General features: G+C 58.4%; 1 protein-coding gene across 2 annotated transcripts in view; it reads right to left on the reverse strand.

Annotated features, from left to right (window-relative positions):
• Positions 1 to 2,922: 2,922 nt before the first annotated feature.
• Positions 2,923 to 19,819, reverse strand: part of SLC45A1 (solute carrier family 45 member 1) — a 21,035-nt gene continuing 4,138 nt past the window's right edge. The window contains exons 2-9 of one of the 2 annotated variants that reach the window (XM_077763858.1): positions 18,431 to 18,851; positions 17,818 to 17,910; positions 17,141 to 17,365; positions 11,906 to 12,645; positions 9,357 to 9,510; positions 6,878 to 7,054; positions 5,560 to 5,765; positions 2,923 to 3,341 (exon numbers count right to left, since the gene is read on the reverse strand). In XM_077763858.1, coding sequence (XP_077619984.1) covers positions 3,075 to 3,341; positions 5,560 to 5,765; positions 6,878 to 7,054; positions 9,357 to 9,510; positions 11,906 to 12,645; positions 17,141 to 17,365; positions 17,818 to 17,910; positions 18,431 to 18,827 — 2,259 coding nt within the window. In that variant the 5' untranslated portion in view covers positions 18,828 to 18,851 and the 3' untranslated portion in view covers positions 2,923 to 3,074. Of the gene's footprint in view, positions 3,342 to 5,559; positions 5,766 to 6,877; positions 7,055 to 9,356; positions 9,511 to 11,905; positions 12,646 to 17,140; positions 17,366 to 17,817; positions 17,911 to 18,430; positions 18,852 to 19,819 lie in introns of those variants that run through there. The other variant, XM_077763859.1, reaches the window with a different exon arrangement.

Consider the following 19,819-nt stretch of genomic DNA (forward strand, 5'->3'; position numbering starts at 1 on the left):
GCTGACTGAGTGCGCAGGCCCCCTCCCCCCCCCCACGAGGAGGACTCCCTGTCCGCGTGCTGTTGGGTGGCTGGTGTAGGTGACGTGTCCATGGGCCCCTCCAAGGAGCTGGTCACCTGTGCCCCTTTCTCCCTCAGTTTGCCCTCAATCCCGCCCGACCCCTGACCGTCTGTGCCTGCTCTCGGAAGTCACAGCCCCTCTGGCTCCGGCCCTGGGTTTGGGTGGGGAGGGGAGATCAGCTGGTGGCCTCTGGTGAACCCCTGGGGTGTGGCCACTCAACGTAGTGAATTAGTTCAAGATGGAACTTTAAGGGACTTCTTAGAAGACTCTTTCAGCCTCGTGAGGACAAGCTCTTTAAGGGCTGATGTCTTCTATGTGCCTGGCCACCAGATGTCCCTCCCGGGTCCCCTCTGCTCCCCTTGTTTGCTCGGGCTTGGCTACACGTCATGGTCACAGAATAGATTTAAAACTCGGTCCTCGCTACCACTCCCGGTCCTGACCACCAGGTGGCAGTGTCTGGAAAGCCCTGCGCCGGTCCTCTGGGGCTCGGGCTGCGGGACCAGACACCGCGGGTCCCCGCCCCTGCGATGATGGGGAGTGCTGTGTAGGAAGGATGCCGAGTATTTTGTAAAAGAAGGACCCCGCAGCCAGCCTGGTGGGTCGGAGGTGAAGGGGCGGGGCGTTCTGGGCAAAGGGTCACCGGAACAGGTCACAGGAGTAGGGGTGAGATCCAGGGGCTGCGGGGGGCAGGGGCAGGGCCCAGCGTGGGTGCTGTGCTGGGAAGACAGGAGCTGCTTCTCTTGTTCTCAGCCGCATTCGCACGCTGGGCCATACAGAGTAGGTGCTCAGTGAACGCTCGCTGAGTGGAAACCACCCCACGGTGCCTCCTCAGCCGCGATGACTTATGACCCAGTGGCCCCAGTAGCCCCCAAAGGGTCCCCCTGGGCCGCTGCTGCCCCGAGGGTCCCGTGCCCCAAATGTGCCCCCATTTCAGCACATCTCTCCTCCCAAGTCTTCCAGAAAGAGGGTTCTCCGCTGCCCTCCGACCTGCTCACGGCCGGGACGAGGGCACCTGCGCACCCTGTAAACATGTGACGGTGGAAGAAGCGGAGCACCTCACCGCACGGCAGGGCCGCGCAGCTGTCCGTTCTGGCACATTCCGGGGAGGCCACCCCCCCATTCCCTCGACACTTGTGGCCCAGTGTGACGGGTGGTGGGGCTGCCACCTCGCCCAGGCCCCGCATCCCAGACCAGGGTCCAGGGCCAGCCTAGCAGCCTGGTCGGTGAGGAGGGTAGACCGGAGGCAAGGATGTGGGCAGAGACCCTGGGCCAGAGCCAGGGGCACGGAGAGGAAGGGCCCGGGCTCCAGGGACCCACAGGAGCCTCCTCAGCTCCAAGGGGCAGCAGGCACTAAGCCGGGGCTGGGGGAGTCCACGGCCCACGTGGGGAGGTGGGGAAGGTGGCCTGCAGAGGGTCGGGGGTCTCACACCCACGGTCCCTGCCTTGTTGGAAAGATGATGGGACACGTTAGCTGCCCGTAAACCCCAGACCCTCCTCGGAGGCTAGCGACAGACCAATGACACTATTGCTTTTGGGGGACTTGTCAGTGTCCTCTGTGTCCCCAAAACACAGAGACCGTGTAGTGGGGGTGCTGGGGGCCAGGCCCAGTTCCAGGGCAGCGGGCCGGGACGACAGGGACTGGCCATGACACCTCCCCCCCCCCCCCCCCCCCCCAACCACCCCACNATCACGAGGCACACAGCCAGTGCTCAGAGCCCGGGGAGAAGAGCCCACTCGGCTGCTTCGAGAAGGGGTCTTGGCCAGCTCGGGGCTTCGAGTGGTGGAAGATGCTGAGAAGTCACATGATGAAGGACCCTGACACTCACAAGAAGGCAGAGATTCATCCAGGTCCATCCGCTGGAAGACGGTGGGCGCAGGTGGGTGGGTCAAGGTCAGGGGCGTCTGCTGCACCTTCTTGGGCCTCCCACGTCACCGGACATTTTACAGCCCGAGCATTTTGGAGCCCTCCATCCCTCAAGCACAGCAAGCAAGTTCCCACCTCGGATCTCAGATGTCTTCCCTCACCAGGGCACTGCTCCGACAGCCTCTCTCCAAAGAGAATGCACCCCTGTCCCTAGCACGGCCCGCCCCCGCCCAGCCCCTCACCCCATCCCCCTACCCTGCTCGTGTTCCCCACAGCACATACTGCCATCCTTGGGCACAGACCTCCGTGTGCGGTCTGCCTCTCTTCCCACACCAGTTCCATGAGGGCGGCGGCTTGCTCACAGCTGTCCCCTCCCACACACACCTACCACTCCCTGCACACTCAGGGCACTCGATGGGTATCTGTAGGGTGGATGGATGGATGGATGGATGGATGGATGGATGGATGGTTAGATATATGGATGACTGGATGAGTAGATGGATGGGTGGATGGGTGAGTGGATGGGAGAATGAATGAATGAATGAATGAATGAATGAATGAATGAATGACCCTCCCACACACACCTACCACTCCCTGCACACTCAGGGGCTTTCTGACCCAAAAGCATTTGTACACTCTAACTCCATCCTGGGATGCAATGTAGTTAGATCAGGCTCTCTGCACTTCAGCACTATTGCCACTGGGGGCTGGAAAATTCTTTGTTGTGGGGGCTGTCCTGTGTCCTGTAGGACGTTTGGGGCTTCCCTGGACAGTGGCGCCCACCTGAGTCGTGACAACCAAAAATATCTCCAGACAATGTTTTCGGTGGCAGGGTTGGGGGGGGGAGGGTCTGCAAAATCACTGCCAGTTGAGAACCAGTTACACCTTTACTGTCAGTGAGTGACCCTTACAGCTCCTCCCTAAGTCCCCGTGCAGGGCAGCTCCCCTCCCACGGGGCCCCTCCTCCCTTGGGAGAGCCACAGCTAGAAACCGTAGGCTTTGCTGCTGCCATTTATTGTTTTGTCGCATATTTACATTCCACAGGAAACCTGTCCTGCGTCCGTCCACCAAGGCCTTTTGCTTTCTCGCGGGCTGGGCCGCCCCAGACCCCCAGGCGCAGGCTCGCGGCCGGAGCTACGGGCTCCGGGTGTCAGACGTTGAGCAGGAGGGGCCGGTGCTCCTCCTCGGCGGCGTCGCTGGGCGGAATCTCATAAATGACAAACAGGGAGGAGTACAAGCAGCCCAGGAAGGACACCAGGCTAGAGAAATACATGACCCCGTTGGTGCTGCCCACGGCCGAGGTCAGGGGCCCCAGCACCAGGGAGACCAGGATCTGGGCCAGGAAGTACTGGCAGCTCAGCAGGGAGATGTCCACGCCCATGCCCCGCCTGGTGCCGTCCGCACTGGACCCTGCGAACTGACCCAGAAGAGACACATCAGCGGGACACCTGGGCAGCAAGGTGACCGAGCCCCGCGCCTCCTGCAGCCCCGGGGGACCCGGGCGGCCCACGCGCAGCGGGCTCACATTTTCCAGCGCCGACGTGCGCGGGGAGTTCAGCCAAGAGTTTAATAATATTTGCGTTCGGAGGGATGACGGCAATGAAAAGAATCCATGACTAACAGGAGCGGAAGGGCTGTGTTCCCACAGGCCCGGGCGGCCCAGACTCTCTGGCTTGGAGATGCTGGCCCTCCCCGTCCTCTCCCCTGAGAGAGAGGCGCTCCGCGTCCCGGCTCGTCCCCTTCCCCAGCCTCTGCCGGCCAAGATGCCTGCCCCACACCCTGAAATACCCCCGCACGGTCGCCTGGTCCTTTGGCCCTGGCCTCGGGGCCTCCGGGGTGGGCCCATCTCCCTCCCTCCCACCCACACCCCCGACCGGGGCCTATTGTGGGAGAACATGCTCCTCGAGCAGGGCTGCAGGGGTGACAGTGGGAGGGGACGGGTCACTGCTCCCCCAGCTCAGGCCACCCCCACGAACCACCGTGTGTGCCTCCGGGGTGCTGCCGAGCCCCCTCCCCGGGGAAGACTGTGCCCTCCACGGGCTGTGAATGGACAGCCTGTGTGTCCCGGGGAAACTGTGGCCCCCCTGTGGCTGCACAGTCGGCAGGGCCACCGTGGCGGGGACGTCACAGGTTAGCCCTGAACCTGCAACTGAGCAGATACCGAAAGGCACGCGAGCATCTAGAAGACTCTAGAGCGAGAGAACCAGGCTTTGCGCAGCGCTGGCCAAACTCAGGAGGGTGGCCTGAGGCTCTGGGCGTCCCTTCCCACAGGTGCGGCGCTGACAGCCCCTGATGGGGGTCTCCCCTCCCCTCCTGGTCCCTCGGGTGCTGCTGGCGCCGGCTGGATGTGCAGGTTGCACACAGGCCTCACTCTCCAGCCGTCACAGCTGCGGCCCCACCCTGGGGGCAAGTGCAGCCCTTTCGGCCACTGCCTGTCTGTGCGGCAGGGAGACCAGCCCCTGGCAGAGAAGGGGCTGGGAGGGGCTGCCACGGCTACCACCCACAGGCCCTGGGTCTGGCCCCCTGGAGGGCCTGGGGCTCCGGGCCGGGCCCCCTGCTGAATCATCAGAGACCCCAAACTCCTTACAACTCGGGACACGCCCCCTGGGCCGGGCCTGGGGGAGGGGACGGAGGCCTCGGATTATAAGGGGGGGCGAGAAACCCAGGTATCAAGGTGATCTTTGAATGCAGTGTTTTAAAATCTCAAAGTTACTGCAAAAAAAATCTTGGACAGGGGCATTGTCGGCCACAAGAAGGGGTGACGGACGCACAGACGCGCTACAATGTGTGCGCACCTTGAGAACGTGATGCTGAGTGACAGAAGCCAGACACAGGCCGTGGGCGTGTGATTTCGTTTACATGAAATGTCCGGGCAGGCGCAAGGCGGGGCGGGGACAACGTCGGCTCGTGGTCGTGGCGGGGGAGGGGGGTGGCTAATGGGTTTAGGGTTTCTCTCGAGGGTCATGAAAATGTCCTGAATCGGATGTGGTGACGGTCACAAGGCTCTGGGTACACGGGACCCTGAAAGGGGCGGACTGCATGGAATCGGGCGGTGGGTTCTAGCTCAGTACAGCTGTTAAAGGAAAATCCACGCCGAACACACTGCCAATATGAAGTCAGGCCTCCCTCTCTGGCTTTCCCCCCCCCCCAGATGCCCCCAGGGCTCGGCCGGTGCCGCGACTTACCCAGCCTGATGCCTGATACCGCGTTCAGCGCGGAGTTTGGGCGCTACTTTCCCTCTTTAGAAACACTGCGCTCACTTATTGCTGAACTTGATCACTGAGTGTTTTGTGTCCAAGGTGAGCGCCTCGCGTGCCCCACCCGAGGCCCCGAGCCAACAGGTGACCCGAAGCCTGACACTGGGGGACGCCAAGGGCCGGGCCTCCCCTTCCTCCCTCCCCGCCCCCCACGTGCCGCCGTGAACAGGGAGGCCACGGGCTCAGGTTTATGTCCTGCTGTCGCCCGCTTGACATTCTCAACATTTGAACGGGTGCCTCACTTTCACGGTGTAGCTGCTCTTGGTCTCACTTCTCGGGGGGCTGGGGGGCTCTCTCCAAGAAGCTGGGGGGGCGGTGTGGAGGCCAGGCCCAGGCTGGCCTTTTCGGGACCCGAAGCAGAACAATGGAAGCACTTACCTTTTTGTTCTGGTAATAATCGCACAGAAGCGAGTAGGGCAGGGTGCAGAGGGTGGAAAACAAAATCCCGTAGGTGATGCAGAGCGACAGGACCACGTACAGGTTCCTGGACAGGGTGGCGAGCCCGGTCCCCAGGCCGAAGGCCAGGTAGGCAATGAAGTACAGTGTGCGGATGCTGAGGTATTCTTCCAGCTTCTCGAGAATAGCTGGGGGCCGGAAAGGGGGGGTGAGCAGGTGCGCCAGCCGGCCGGCGGGTCCAGGGACTCTGCTTCCCTGGGCCACCTCCCCCAGGCTGGCCTCCGGCTGGCAGGCAGCTGGCCCCAGACCAGAAAGCCTGTGTGGGGGCTCAGGGCACGGGCGGGATGGTCTCAACCGCGCCCCCCCCGCCCCCCCTGCCCGCACTGCTGCAGGAGCCGGGGTCCCGGGTCGAAGCCCCTGGAAGCCTGGGGTGCAGGGTCGGGGAACAGAGACAAGCCCGGCCATGGCCCACCGGGCGCCACCTGGACCTAAGAATGGTTTTTATATTTTTAAATGGTTTTAAAAAATCAACAGAAGGCAAGTAGTGTGTGACACGTGAAAATCATATGAAATTCCGATTCCCGCGAGCGCGAAGGCAGTTGTAGCGGATCGTGGCCGCGCGCTTGTGAGACAGAGAGACCTCCTGCGAGGCGGCTCCGAGCCACGAGGGCAAAGCCCAGGGGACGGGCTCCCCAGGGGCCGTGTGGCCCGCGAGGCCGACCGCGCCCACCGTCCGGGCCTTGACAGACCACGTGAGACGCTGAGATGGAATTTGCTGGTGGCACACGGCCACCCAGGCTCCCCACTGGGATGGTACCCGGCGCCCCGCAGGGACCCAGCTCGGCTTCCTGTGTCCCCCATGTCCCCCAACACAAGCCTCAGAGTCATCGTGGCCTCTGGTCTCGCTCTCTCTACCTGCCCTCCCTTCTCACCTGCCCCTCCCCACCCTCGGGACGGTTGCTTTGAGAATCCATGTGGGAAGGATGGGGGGCGGCAGACACCACACCTGTCTGGGGGTGACCTCGATGTTTGGACCTGGGCCCCCACTTTGCCCTCGCTCACGGGCCTGGCCTTCCCGCCCACTGGCTCCCTCAGGTCTGGATAGACACCCGGACACCACCTGGGCCCTGCCCGCCCCCCAGCCGGCCCCGACGGGCTGCTCCGTGACTGCGCCCCCCACACCGGGGCGCTATGCCCGCGATCATAATAAAGACACGAACCTCCCTCTACTCAGTGTGCGACCCGCCAAAGCCATGACACCCAGGAGCCCCCCCCGCCCCTCCCCCCGAGCCGTGGGTACCTGAGTAGAAGGCAGCGCTGAAGGCGTAGATGCAGAGCCCCCAGCAGCCCATGGTGACGCCGCTGTTGTATTTCTGATATTCCTCCGACGTGTGCGGGGCTTTGGGGTCCCCCTGAAATACCGCCTCGCCCATGAAGTCCGTGTAGAAGAGCAGCATCCCCTCAAACGAGAGCCACCCTGGGAGGAGGGACGGGCTCGTGACCACCGGCCGGATGCCCCGTCTCCCCAGCACGTGGTTTTCCTGATCATCAAAGCCACACGGGGTCTATTGGAAACTTACAGAAGAAATTACCGATGGCCTCGCCACCCGGAGATCACCTGACCTCCGTCAAGATTTTATAGGTTCCCTTCTAAGGTTTTTTAGAGCAAATAGTATCCTTGTAAAAACGCAGGCTCTGGGCCGCCTGGGGGGCTCAGTCAGTTGAGCCTACGACTTCGGCTCAGGTCATGATCTCACTGTTCGTGAGTTCGAGCCCCGCGTCGGGCTCTGTTCTGACAGCTCGGAGCCTGGAGCCTGCTTCGCATTCTGTCTCCCTCTCTCTCTGCCCCTCCCCCACTTACACTCTCTCTCTCAAAACTAAATAAACATTAAAAATGATTTTAATTATAAAAAGAACACAGTCTCTGTTGCATGAAAGATGGTATTCTGTTCTTTCTCTAAACATATCGCCGCGAGGAAAGCGAATCCCTGAATCCTTCTAAATGCCTCATCCTGTCCCCCACTCGCCTCTCTGCAAGGGAGACAAGAAAATGCCTGTGGAGCCGCGGCCACAGGCATGTGAGGGGGGCATTTAACTGAGAGAAACGCGGCAGGAAGCGCAAATGGTGATGCAGGGCCACTATCGCCAAGGAGACGGAGGCGCCGTCAGTTTCGGCCTCAGTAGCAGAAGGGGGTGGCGTTTATTGGGCCTCTTGAGCCCCAAGGATTATGTACAGCTTCCTGTGCTATTAAAGTTCTTACATAGCCCCATTTTAATGGCAGCAAGATATTGCACAAGGTGGACACACCATTAACGTATTTAACTCCCTTTCCTATTGTTCATTCTCACCTCCCGCACTCCCTGCCCTGGCTTCCCAGCTTCTGGCTATTATAAATCATGCTGTGATTAATATCTGGAACATATATTATTTTTTTCTTAAGCAGGCTTCATGCCCAACATGGGGCCCAGCGCGAGGCTCGAAGCCACAACCCTGAGTGAGATCAAGACCTGAGCTGAGATCAAGAGTCGGATGCTTAACTGACTGAGCCACTCAGGTGCCCCTGGGAACATACACTCTTTTTTTTTTTTTTTTAATTTTTTTAAAATGTTTTATTTCTAGGAGAGAGAGAGAGCGAGAGAGAGACAGCGTGAGCAGGGGAGGGTCAGAGAGAGAGGGAGTCACAGACTCTGAAACAGACTCCAGGCTCTGAGCTGGCAGTCAGCACAGAGCCCGACGCGGGGCTCGAACCCACGAACCGTGAGATCATGACCTGAGCCGAAGTCGGACGCTTAACCGACTAAGCCACCCAGGCGCCCCTGGGAACATACATTCTTGATAAAATTTCTGATTGTGTTCTTGCAAAGAATACCAAGCAGGGTCACTGGGATAAAGGTTATGGACAGTCTCAAAATTCTTGCCCTGTTCCTGGGACGCCTGGGTGGCTCAGTCGGTTGAGCGCCCGACTTCAGCTCAGGTCATGACCTCATGGTTCATGAGTTCGAGCCCCGCGTCGGGCTCTGTGCTGACAGCTCGGAGCCTGGAGCCTGCTTCTGATTCTGCGTCTCCCTCTCTCTGCCCCTCCCCCACTTGTGCTCTGTCTCTCTCAAAAATAAATAAGCATAGAAAAAAAGATTCTTGCCTGTTGCTAAATTGCCTTCTAGAAAGTCATCCTGTTTATGGCCCACAGTGATTGAGAGCCTAGAGCGTCTCAAGTGCTTAATCAGCCTCAGAGGTGCAACAGCCCTACAGCAAGGTGGTACCGAACGGAATGAAGCAAGAGCGAGGGCTTTTCCACGGAACGCCAAGGCCGGTGGGCTCAGGGCCAGTGCTGGGCACGGGCGGGCGCGTGTGAGCGTCTGCACATGTGTCTGTCCCAGCTCTCACAGTAAGACAATAGTGAGGCTCAAATGGGCGTAAGACACAAGTCCCTCCAATGATGTCACTTAACTGTGAATTGTCCATCCGAGGGGCTTTTGGTAATGAGAACTCGGGCTCCGTGGAGACTAGGTGTCCGGCTCGGGGGGAGGGGCGCCTCTGTCCGGGGTGCCCGGCTCCTTTCGGGGCTGCCTGGCCCTTCCTGGGGAAAAGCCCCCTGGGACAGCCGCACCCGCGTCCCGCCCTCGGTGGCATCGAAGGGGTTCTAAACTCACCCCCAGCCCAGGACACCGGGCCCTGGGGGGCCGGCGGGGGAGGGAGCAGCCCTGGGTCAGGGAGCTGCGTCCCCACCACAAAGCGAGTCCGGGACACGAATGCACCGGGAGGTTTGCCAGGAGCTCACCCAGGAAGTGGTTGACACAGAGATTGCGGAGCGCCTTGGGCATGTTGCAGATGGTGACGCACAGGTGCCTCACAGACAGAGGCTGCCCCGACGGCTCGCCGGAGCCCGCCAGCTCGCTCTCGTACTTGACGCCGTTCAGCAGGATGTTCGCCACCTGTAAGGGAAGCCCACACAAAGCTCCTCAACAGAGCACCGAGTCCTGCCCATCGCGCCCAAGATGTCAGGGCGCCAAAAGGCGACTCAGAAACACGCGCAGGGGCTGCAGGGGCCGGCCCGCCCGGGCGGAGGCGNAGGGGCCCGCCTCCCCGGGCGGTGGCGGCCGAGGGCCACACCCGCCCCGAATGACAGAACCGACGGTCGGTCACGGCTCCTGGGAGGTGGCGCAGCGGAGAACAGAACCCCGTGTCGGGCGCGCCCACGCCTTGGCCACAGGACGAGACATCTGTGCGAGAGCGTGAGTGAGCGCCTTGTCACACGTGAAGTGCATTTGAAATACAAGGAATATGGGTCAGTGCAAATCCAGATGTTACAAAAGTCCCTTCTCTTCCGAAACTGTGGGGTGTGAAAGGCTTCCTGCAAGGCGACTGGGGAATGTGTTCAAAGCTCTCTGTCCGCACAGCGGCTGAGTGAGCAGGTGCAGGGAGCAGACACACTTACCTGGGCCCTCGGCGGGGTGGGGGTGGCTGAGGGGCTAGATTTCTCTCCGGGGCCCAGGAGCAGCGCTCCGCCGGCAAACGCACTCACTGCTTTGGTTTGCTAAGGCTTCCTGGGACGAGAAGGCGTTCACACCACAGTCGGGCTGCTGGTGTAGACACCGGCCAGGTGACCTAATGGCTGCGCGAGCAGCGAGGGGCAGGAAGAGACGCTGCCCTCACCCCGAGCGGGCCCCCGACCTGTGGTCGGCTCCTGGGTCATTTCCAGGTGGGGACGCAGAGGAAGCCAATAGCCCACGGCGCTGGTTCCCGGGCAGCCACGCCCACAGAGCTTGTCGCCCATTTCTGCCCGAGGAAGACCCCTGATGTCACACTCGTGCCCACCGGAGGCTGAGCGTGTTTCTCTTTAGCTCCGGATTCTCCCTTTCCTCAAAGAGCGGACTCATAAATCATACTACATCCGGGATGGAAGTAGAAGGGATTCAAATGAGATTTGCAACCCTAACTAAAGAACCGCATCCAGGAGGCAGTTGGAATTTTTTTCCCAAATAGCACAGGACGATACAGTATTGACAAAGGTCTGACGGTTGCTTTGATGTCATCAGTGAACGAACAGAATGCCCTTGACCTGAGTGATTAGAGGAATCTAATAATGGCATGTCCTAACCTTCTAGTGACTTTGGGTTCTTCGAACCCTTCCCAGACCGGGACCTGGGAGACGCGCTCGGTGCAGCCCTCGGGGGAGCCTCGGGACTCCCCGCAAGGAGGCCACGCACCCGCCCAGCACTCTCTCCCTCAGCGTGAGGGGACCGTCACTCTTACGGGATGACGGAGACCCACAAAGACTGACGAAGCCCTAGCGCACCGGAGGACCTAGCAACGAGGAGAAAATGAACGGCCACCTCGACACGTGTTGACCCCCTCCTAAATCAGGGAGTCTGTCGCTCCTCCCAGCTGGAGCGAGGGGACCCCTGGCTGAGGGACAGCCCCGTGTGGGTGCACTTCACGGGGACACGCAGCCCTGCCGCCCAGCCTTCAGAAAGGCCTGCCTCCCTCACGCCTGTGCAGGTTGAACCCGGTTGGAAACCCCAAGTTCTTACTGAAATCTCTCTCACCCTCGGCACAGGTGGGCCGCAGAACTACTGTCTCCTGCAAGCGACAGGCACCTGCTATTTCGAGGAGCCTCTTCAAGACGGCGGACTCTGCCTGCGGTTAAAATCCCACAATATCAGTTGGTGGCCTTTCAGCCAACCTGACGTATACTGAACACAACACGAACAGCCTTCCGGAAGGCTCTTGGCCTGCCTTTTAGAATCCAGAGTCTTGAGAGCCTCCGGGGTGGCCGGCGGAGGCCGAACACCAGGAAAGGGAGGCAGGGAGGCCCAGAAACGCCTGCCAGGTTTTCCGTTCTGCGTCCACCTTCGAGGGTAGACTTGGATCTTTTCGCAGCAGGTTCACGCCATCAAAGCAGGTGGTGGGCATGGGAGGAAGGCGGTGGGCGGCGGGGGGGCGGGAGGCGGTGGGTGTGTGGGGGGAGCATGAAGGGCCGCAAATGCAGAGGATGCTTGCAACAGACTCACTACAGCCTCGTCCTGACCCGAATGACCTTCGGGCAAATGTGATCGCATCTCAAATGAGACCCTTTCATGGTGGCCAGTGTGTTAAGCCACCGACGGGCCCGTGACAGACACCCTGAACTCCCTCGTTGGCGGGGGGGCAGTCTATTCACCGACACGAGGGGCTTGTCTATTTAGATCCGCAGACCTTCTGATCCCCTGGAGGGGAGGGCTCGGGATATCTTTCCAGAGCAACAATCCGTCTCCGTCTAACTGGGGGCTGGCGGAGGGGGTGTGGACAGTGCCCTCTGATGCATGGTCTCCCCACCTTTGCCTTTACCTGCTGACTGAAGGTCACGTTCCTCCTCCGGCTGGTTTCGGGGCCCCCTCCTCCGGCCGCGTCTGGGATGGCCAAGGTCTGGGGTCTCTTCAGGATCCCGGCCGATCGCGGCTTGGGGGCGTCCAGGGAGCCTACCCTCAGCACGTCCCCGTCGGGGCCGGTGGCCAGAGCCGCCTCCCGCCTGTCCCCGAGGCCACAGTCCTGGCGGTAGAAGCCGTCGGGGGCCCGGGGGAAACTGAGGCTGACGGCCTGCGGCGGGGCGCTGCCGGGGATGGCCAGGTAGCTGTCATGGCCGCCCGTGAAGCAGTCGATGAGCACGCTGTCGATGTTGGAGGTGGCGAAGGACGAGGCGAACTCGTTGATCCCGGTCAGGGAGCCGTCCCGGCTGGTGAAGCTGCCGTACTTGGGCGTCAGGGGGCTGAGCGGGGAGATGGGGCTGGAGAAGCTGGAGGACAGGCTGGCGGCCGGGTGGCAGGGGACGGGCTGGCCGGCCCCCTCCTCGCCCAGCACGGGCGGGGACGGAGGCAGGGGGAGGCTGGGGCTCTTCATGGCGGCCTTCTTCTCGCCGGGGGGCCGCAGGGGCCTCTCGGGGATGCTGACCAGCGTGAGGACGGTGGTGATGCTCAGGGTGACGGCGGTGAAGATGTAAATGACCCTCAGCTGCCCGCCCAGGGCTCTCCCAAAGCTGGTTTTGTCCCAGTGGATGCCCCCGACCACGTACCCGAATCCTCCTCCGAGGCCTGCGGAGAGAAGCAGCGTTAGGTCCCCGGGGCCGGGAAGGCCCTCGACGGTCGTGGTCCTGGACCATCGTTCTAGAAGAGCAAGGGCTGTGGTTCGTACTCACGTTGCCAGACCCGCCGCGAGGACCCCGATCGAGCATCGGTCCCACCAAAACCCCGGGAAGAGGATAAGCGGACGGGATGCCCTCGCCCGAGCTCGGGGGCCGCCCGCTCAGGGCCGTCAGCGTCATGGCGGTCGCCCGCCCACACCCGTCCCCCTTGCCGGAACACCGCAAGTGACTGTCTGCACTGGGTCACGAGCCCCTCAGGTCCTCACCCCCCAAACCCCTCCCCCCGCCCCGGCCTCAGGGCCCTGTGGACATGGACAGTCTGGGTCCAACACGCAGGCCACACGTGTGTGTGTGTGACCGAGGACGGCCACCCTGGCGACTAGCTCTCGGGGTCACCGGGAAACAACAGGGCTGCAGGAATCGGTTCTTCTTCTGCTCGCGCTCGGTGTCTTCCTCGGCCTCCGGGAACAGGTAAAGGGCAAACTGATTCGTGCAGCACGACGTGAAAATGTGGGCGATGCCTCGTTGCACCCGGTCGCTGGCGCGGCACATACTCACCTCTGGAAAGTACCATTCCCCGACCCCCCATGTCCCCCACGATCAGCACCCCGGGCCCCCTTCGCTGCTACATCATGGGTCTCATGTGTTATTTTGAGTTCGGCTACATTTTGAGCCCGTCTGCTGGCTGGGAGGCGAGTCCGTCTACTTCTGCTGGAGAGAAGCCTGTTTCCCAGCAGCGCGTGCTCTCTGGCTGCCCTTGGCTTTGGAGGCAGCAGCCACCTTTAAATAGTAACTCCTTTTTTAAAAGAAAAAGTTAATTTTTGAGAGAAGGCGGGGGAGGGGCAGACAGAGAGAAGGACAGAGGATCTGAAGCGGACTCAGCACTGACAGCAGTGAGCCCGACGCGGGGCTTGAACTCACATACCGTGAGTTTGTGACCTGAGCTGAAGTCGGATGTTCAACCCACGGAGCCACCCAGGCGCCCCTAAATAGTAACCTCTATGGAGAGGCCGGGGCTCAGACACTCAGCTCAACCTTCCACGGGCCTCTAATGGTCACACATGACCCTGCATTGCTTATTTAATGGCTTCACCCTAGAATCCTTCAACCGTCCCAGACGGTCCTCATGGACTTTTACATTTTCATGTCTTCTTGGCTCCTTTATTTTTTCTAAAAAATTTTTTTTTATGTTTTTAACATTTACTTATTTTTGAGAGACAGAGACAGAGCGTGAGCAGGGGAGGGGCAGAGAGAGAGGGAGACAGAATCTGAGGCAGGTTCCAGGCTCTGAGCTGTCAGCACAGAGCCTGATGTGGGGCTTGAATGCACGAACCGCGAGATCATGACCTGAGCCGAAGTCAGCCGCTTAATCTTAATCGGCTGAGCCCCCCAGGCGCCCCTCCGTTTATTATCCTTAACTTCCCACTTTCGTGGTCCTAATTAGCTTCCTCCCACCTCTTTTAAAGCCACAATTGCTATTTTGTGGCCCTTAAATAAGGTCAGATTTGAGATGACCTTTATCAACCATTTTTTTAAAAAAATGACGGAAGCAATATATTCTCACAGGAAAGAAACCACACATCAACTCAGCAACTAAAAAACCACCCAAACACAACCTGATTCAACACTGGGCAAAGGGGGTGCCTGGGTGGTTCAGTTGAGTAAGTGTCTGACTTCGGCTCAGGTCACTATCTCGTGGGTCTGTGGGTTCGAGCCCCACGGCAGGCTCTGTGCTGATGGCTCAGAGCTTGGAGCCTGCTCCTGATTCTGCGTCTCCCTATTGTGCTCTGTGTCTCTTTCTCTCATAAATAAATAAATATTAAAAAGAAATTAAAAAAAATAAATATAGAGAAGTAACTATGTGAAAAACTGGGCAAAGGACTTACATGTCTATTTAATGTCTATTTCTCTGAAGAAGACGTACAGACATCAGACGTACAGACTTACAGATGGAAGCACATGGAAGGATGCTCAACATCACCAGCATTTGGGGAAATGCCAATCGACACATGATGAGATTCCACTTTACACCCGTTAGGCTGGGTCGTATCGGATCACCACCAGAGCGTAACAAGTGTTGGCGAAGATGTGGTGACATTGGAAACTTTGTGCTGTGCTGGGAGGAGGTAAAACGATACAGCTGCCACGGGGCACAGAGTGGAGGTTCCTCAAGAAATTGAAAATAGAATTATAGCAAGATCCCGTAATTTTACTTCTGGGTTCATACCCCAAACAACTGAAAGCAGGAGGGTTACCTGCACCCCCATGTTCGTAGCAGCAATATTCACAGGAGCGGAAACGTGGCAGCCACCCACGTGTCCATCAACGGGACAAGCGAGATATGATCGATACACACAATGGGATATTATTCAGCCTGAAACAGGAAGGGAGTTCTGACACCTGCTATGACATGGGTGGACATTATGGGAAGTGAAATAAGCCAGTTGCCGAACGACAAACAATGCACGATGCCGCCCACAGGAGGTCCTCAGGGTGACAGTGTTTGGTGGGAGCCGGGCGCTGGGGGTGGGGAAGGGGGAGTTAGCGTTCAGTGGGGGCTGAGTTTCAGCTTTACCGGACGAGAACGTTCTGGGGGTGGATGGTAGCTGCGGCTTCACGGCCACGTGAATGTGCTTCATGTCACCAAACTGTGTGCTTAAAATTGGTCAAGACGGTAAATTTTATATTACGTGTGTTTTAACACAATATAGAGGGAAAAGAAACAAAACAGAAGACTAATAGGTAAAAAAAAAAAAAAATGGAGTCCTTCTTGCTACCCTGCAAACCCCACTCTGGTCTGGCCGAGACCCCTCCAGGATTTCCCTGGACCCACAATCACACGTGTGTATGAATAGAGTCAAGCAGCGGCGTTTTCTAGAAGCAGCAGCGGAGACCTGGACAGACTGAGCAGTTCGCCCTCATGTCCACAACGAACGGACAGACAGGCTCAGCACCCCAGCCGCTGGCCTCCAGCCCAGTCATCCAGGTCCCGCACGTCTTTCCGTCTCGTCCGTCTTTCCCTTGACATTGACAGACACTTCCCACCACTACTTTAAATGGGACTGTTTTAGACCACATTGTGTCCTAACAAGGTACGTGGCTTATGCTGAGAAAGCTGGCAGTACTGATTTATGTGCAATGCTTTGATAACCAAACGCCATGCTGACTTCTCTTACTGCTCTGCGGTGAATTCTCTGGAAGTTTTTGCGTGCCCCGTCGCCGAGCCCGTCGGTGATCGTCCTCTCCCTGCACCCCTCTTACTTGTACCGTCTAATCACACAGACTCTGTGGCTCCGTGGTCATTCCTGCTTCATGTCTGAGCTCGAAATGTTTCTCTTGTTTGTATCAAGCACAACACGTGTGTGTGTGTGTGTGTGTGTGTGTGTGTGTGTGTGTGTGTGTCTGAGATATGCAGATACTGTACTTGCCAATTTACCTGCTCACTAAAATTTGTGACCCCAATCAACACATGCTCCCTAGGCAACCACTCTCAGATACGTGCAGCGAAGCAAAAACTTTGAGGGGCTGGACACACAGGGTCCCAGCGGAGGCTCAACAAGGCGAAAGTCTGCCTTCTAATCTCAGCCCTCAGGCTGCGAACGGCCAAGCTCTTTGTGGTCTACATGGTGCCATGTTTTTGCAGGGTGCTTTGCTCTTTTTCTGTGTGTGTGACATCGCCGTTTACAATGACGCCCACGTGTAGTGCTGATGGACTGCTGTCTCTTGTTCGTAAATTCCGGAAAGCTGTGATGTGTCTTATGAAGAAGTGTGTGAGATAAGCCTGGTTCAGGGGCACGTTACGGTGCTGTCGGCCATGCGTTCGATGTTAATAAATCTGTGATATATATTCCAAAGGTGTCTTTAAATAGAAACACATAAGACAAGTTTAGGTATCGATCGGTTGATGAAAATGTGACCAGAGGTTCGCAGGAAGTGAACCCTGTACTTTTCCTAGGGGCAGTGACTCAGTAGTGGCTAACTCAGGGTTCATGGTGACTCTGTAGAATGTAACTACTCAAACAATGAGAATAAACTATACATACAGCTGTATACACAGTTATATACACAAATATATAGCTGTATATATAGTTCATACACATATACGCATGTATCAGCACTATATATACTGCTAACATCTATCGTTTGAGATATATATTTTCTTTTTTTTAAGCATATTTTATTTTATTTTTGAGAGAGAGAGAGAACGGGGGAGGGCCAGAGAGAGAGGGAGAGAGAGAGTCCCAAGCAGGCTCGGCGCTGTCAGCACAGAGCCCGACACGGGGCTCGAACCCACAAACCGTGAGATCATGACCTGAGCCAAAACCAAGAGTCGGACACTCAACCGACTGGGCCACCAGCGCCACTGTGACATATATTGTCAGTCACCTGAACGTTCGTCCGTATGTGCGAGTCCAGCCCCCCGTCCCCCAGCTGCGGAGACTTACCCGCCAGGAGGGCGTGGATGTTGAGGCCGCGGTCCTGGTCGGCGGGGCCGCACACGTCCATCATGTAGGCGTGGCTGGGGTTGTCGGCCGAGTCCGCGCTGAAGTCCATCAGCACCACCCCGCACACCGTGAGCAGGAGACCCCACTTGTGATTGTCGGCGGAGTCAGCCAGCGCCGCGCCCAGGTCCCTGCCATTGAGCAGCAGCGAGAGGCCCAGCAACGCCCCTGTGGACAGAGAATCCAAGTGACGCCGAGGAACCTCAGGGCAGCTCTGCCCCCGGCAGCCCGTGGCCCAAGTCTAGAATCTCTAGGGCTCCGGAGAATTCCTCCGTAATCAAACTTCAAGCGGAGCCCATTGGAAAAGTCACCTGCAGACTCACCATGTATATACATAAATTTCGTTTTCCCACTTGGGTCGGGGTTTTTTATTTTGTCAAGCAGAGCAAGAATGACACAGCTTATTAAGTGGCCCTCGCAAATCAAGGTGGCGCATTCTCGCAGGGACCCGGCCAGCTGCGGCGTGCTCCCTGCCACCGCGCCCGGGGCTGTGCTGTTCTCACCGCCTCGGTCCCCACTGTCCTAGAGTTTGCTAAGAGGAAGCTGTTGGGGCCTGATTTTCTTTTTCCTTTTCTTTCTTTTTTTTTTTTCCACTTTATTTTGATTCCAAAACGACAGACCTATGGCCAGGACAAGAATGAAAGGGCGTCTCCTTCCAAACCTTGATGTACACTGGTCACTCCAAGCGCCCAGCAGAGGCTGCAGCAGGAACCCTGGAACAGAGCAGGGCCAGCGGTCACAGCCGGGTCCCCACGGCACCCCGGGCCAGACAGTGAGGCAGACCCTGCACCCCAGCGTCCCGGGGCAGCGCAAGAACACATGGCAGAGCTCGGGGCACCACCCTGAGCTGGGAAGACAAAAGGCGGGAGTCTTGGGAAAGCTCGATATCCCCCCACGTTCTCTACTCAGGCTCCCATAAGGCCCTAAGCAGCCATGACCTTCCTTGGGAATCCAAGAAATTCCAGGACCTCCCTCCTCCCCACAAAGCACATGAAGCTCCTCCAGTGACAGCTCCGCGTAAGACGCTGGTAATCCTGGGGGTCTGGAGTCCCTTAAAATACAGGGTGTGACGACCGTACCTGTGTTTTCCCACGGCCCCAAACTAATGAGTGGAACTTAACTCTTGCTCCTCCCTCGGCCCCTTGGGCCCCTCTAGCTGCTTCAACTCAGGCTTCCGGAAGCTTCCAGAGGTTTCCGGAGGCCATCCGCCATCGGGGCTGAGCTGGGGCTCACCGAGGATGGGGCTGATGAACCACACCAGGCTGTAGAGCTGGTCGGGCAAGCCCATCTGCAGCAGCACAGGGGTCACATACGCCGTCTCCATGGCATAGCTGAACTCGATGCCGAAGAGAATACAGCCATTGAAGAGCAGCTCCCGGAAGGACCTCTGGGGGTGCAGGTCCCCAAAGTCCACCAGCTCGATGGGACATGGGGTGTTGGGGGGCGGGGGCGGGGAGGGACGGATGCACTTCCTCCTCTTGGGGTGCCGTTTGAAGTTGTTGGCTCGATGGCTGATGTGCCGGGTCACAGACCCCGTGTAGCCAGAGATCTGAGACCTCCAGAAGTCCTGAGGAGCCAAAGTGGGGAGCAGAGCCTCTCCCGGAGGGGTGCCGCTCGCCGGGGGGATCATCGTAGGGGGGGCCGGTGCGTGTGCCTGTGGGGAAAGCCCGTTTGGGGGCGATGGTGACTCACCAGGGCCTCCACCGCAAGAACNACGGATGAGTTCACAGCGCAGAACCCTTAGTCAAACTCTGTGTCCCCAAGAGTGGAACCTACTGCCTGCGGACACCAGGCCTCAGTTTTGACTCAGGGCAGCTCCTCTGCTCAGGAGATCAAAGCCGACGCTGTCTCCCTGCCCAGCAGGAGGACCCCAGCCCTCAGGTCCCTGTACTAAAGTTCAAGGGGACCGACGACGAGGAGTGGGGACAGCCAGGCCATTTAAGGACCTGTAGCCTATTTGAGGGACTATTTTTGCCTTTCTCTGCAGGTCCCAGGGGAGCTCCGCACCAGGGGCAGGCTCGGGGCAGGACCCACCAACAGGCACCCTGAGTGCCCTGCGCAGTCAGGGGACAGTCCTTCCCTCCTGAGATGGAAAGTCAAAATGGTCACCTTGCCTAACGCTTATGTCTACTCTTCCCAGGAGGCTGGGGCCCTTGCTTAAAAACGGATGCGTGCATTTAATTCAAGGCCTTTCCTTACAGCACCGATGGATGAGTGAATTTGTAGTCAAGTCAGGAGAACAGGGACTTTGAGTGTGTTTGAAAATGCTCTTTAAAGAAATAAACCAAATACCCTGAATAGGAATACACTTTACAAAAAATAATAGTGAAGACAAAAAGAAGCAGGGAGGGTGAGAAATAGATCCCCCTTCCCCTTGCCCATCCTCAAATCAGTTTTGGGGGCAATCTTCACAATGCCCAGGCCCCAAGTAGGGAGTTAGCAAAGGCTCGGCCTCCGTACCCCCTCCCTGGGGTTAGCAATCTGCCACGCAGATACCTGCTCTTGGCCAGGCAACTGGTTTTCACTGCTTTGGAATTAAACTAGATCATGGATGTTGAAAGAATGGATTCTAGTATGTTGACCTGTACATTTTGGCCAATGTCGATTTTACTCAACATGGGG

This window comes from Crocuta crocuta, unplaced genomic scaffold, assembly GCF_008692635.1.
Source record: "Crocuta crocuta isolate KB4526 unplaced genomic scaffold, BGI_CrCroc_1.0 scaffold13, whole genome shotgun sequence".
NCBI lineage: Eukaryota > Metazoa > Chordata > Mammalia > Carnivora > Hyaenidae > Crocuta > Crocuta crocuta.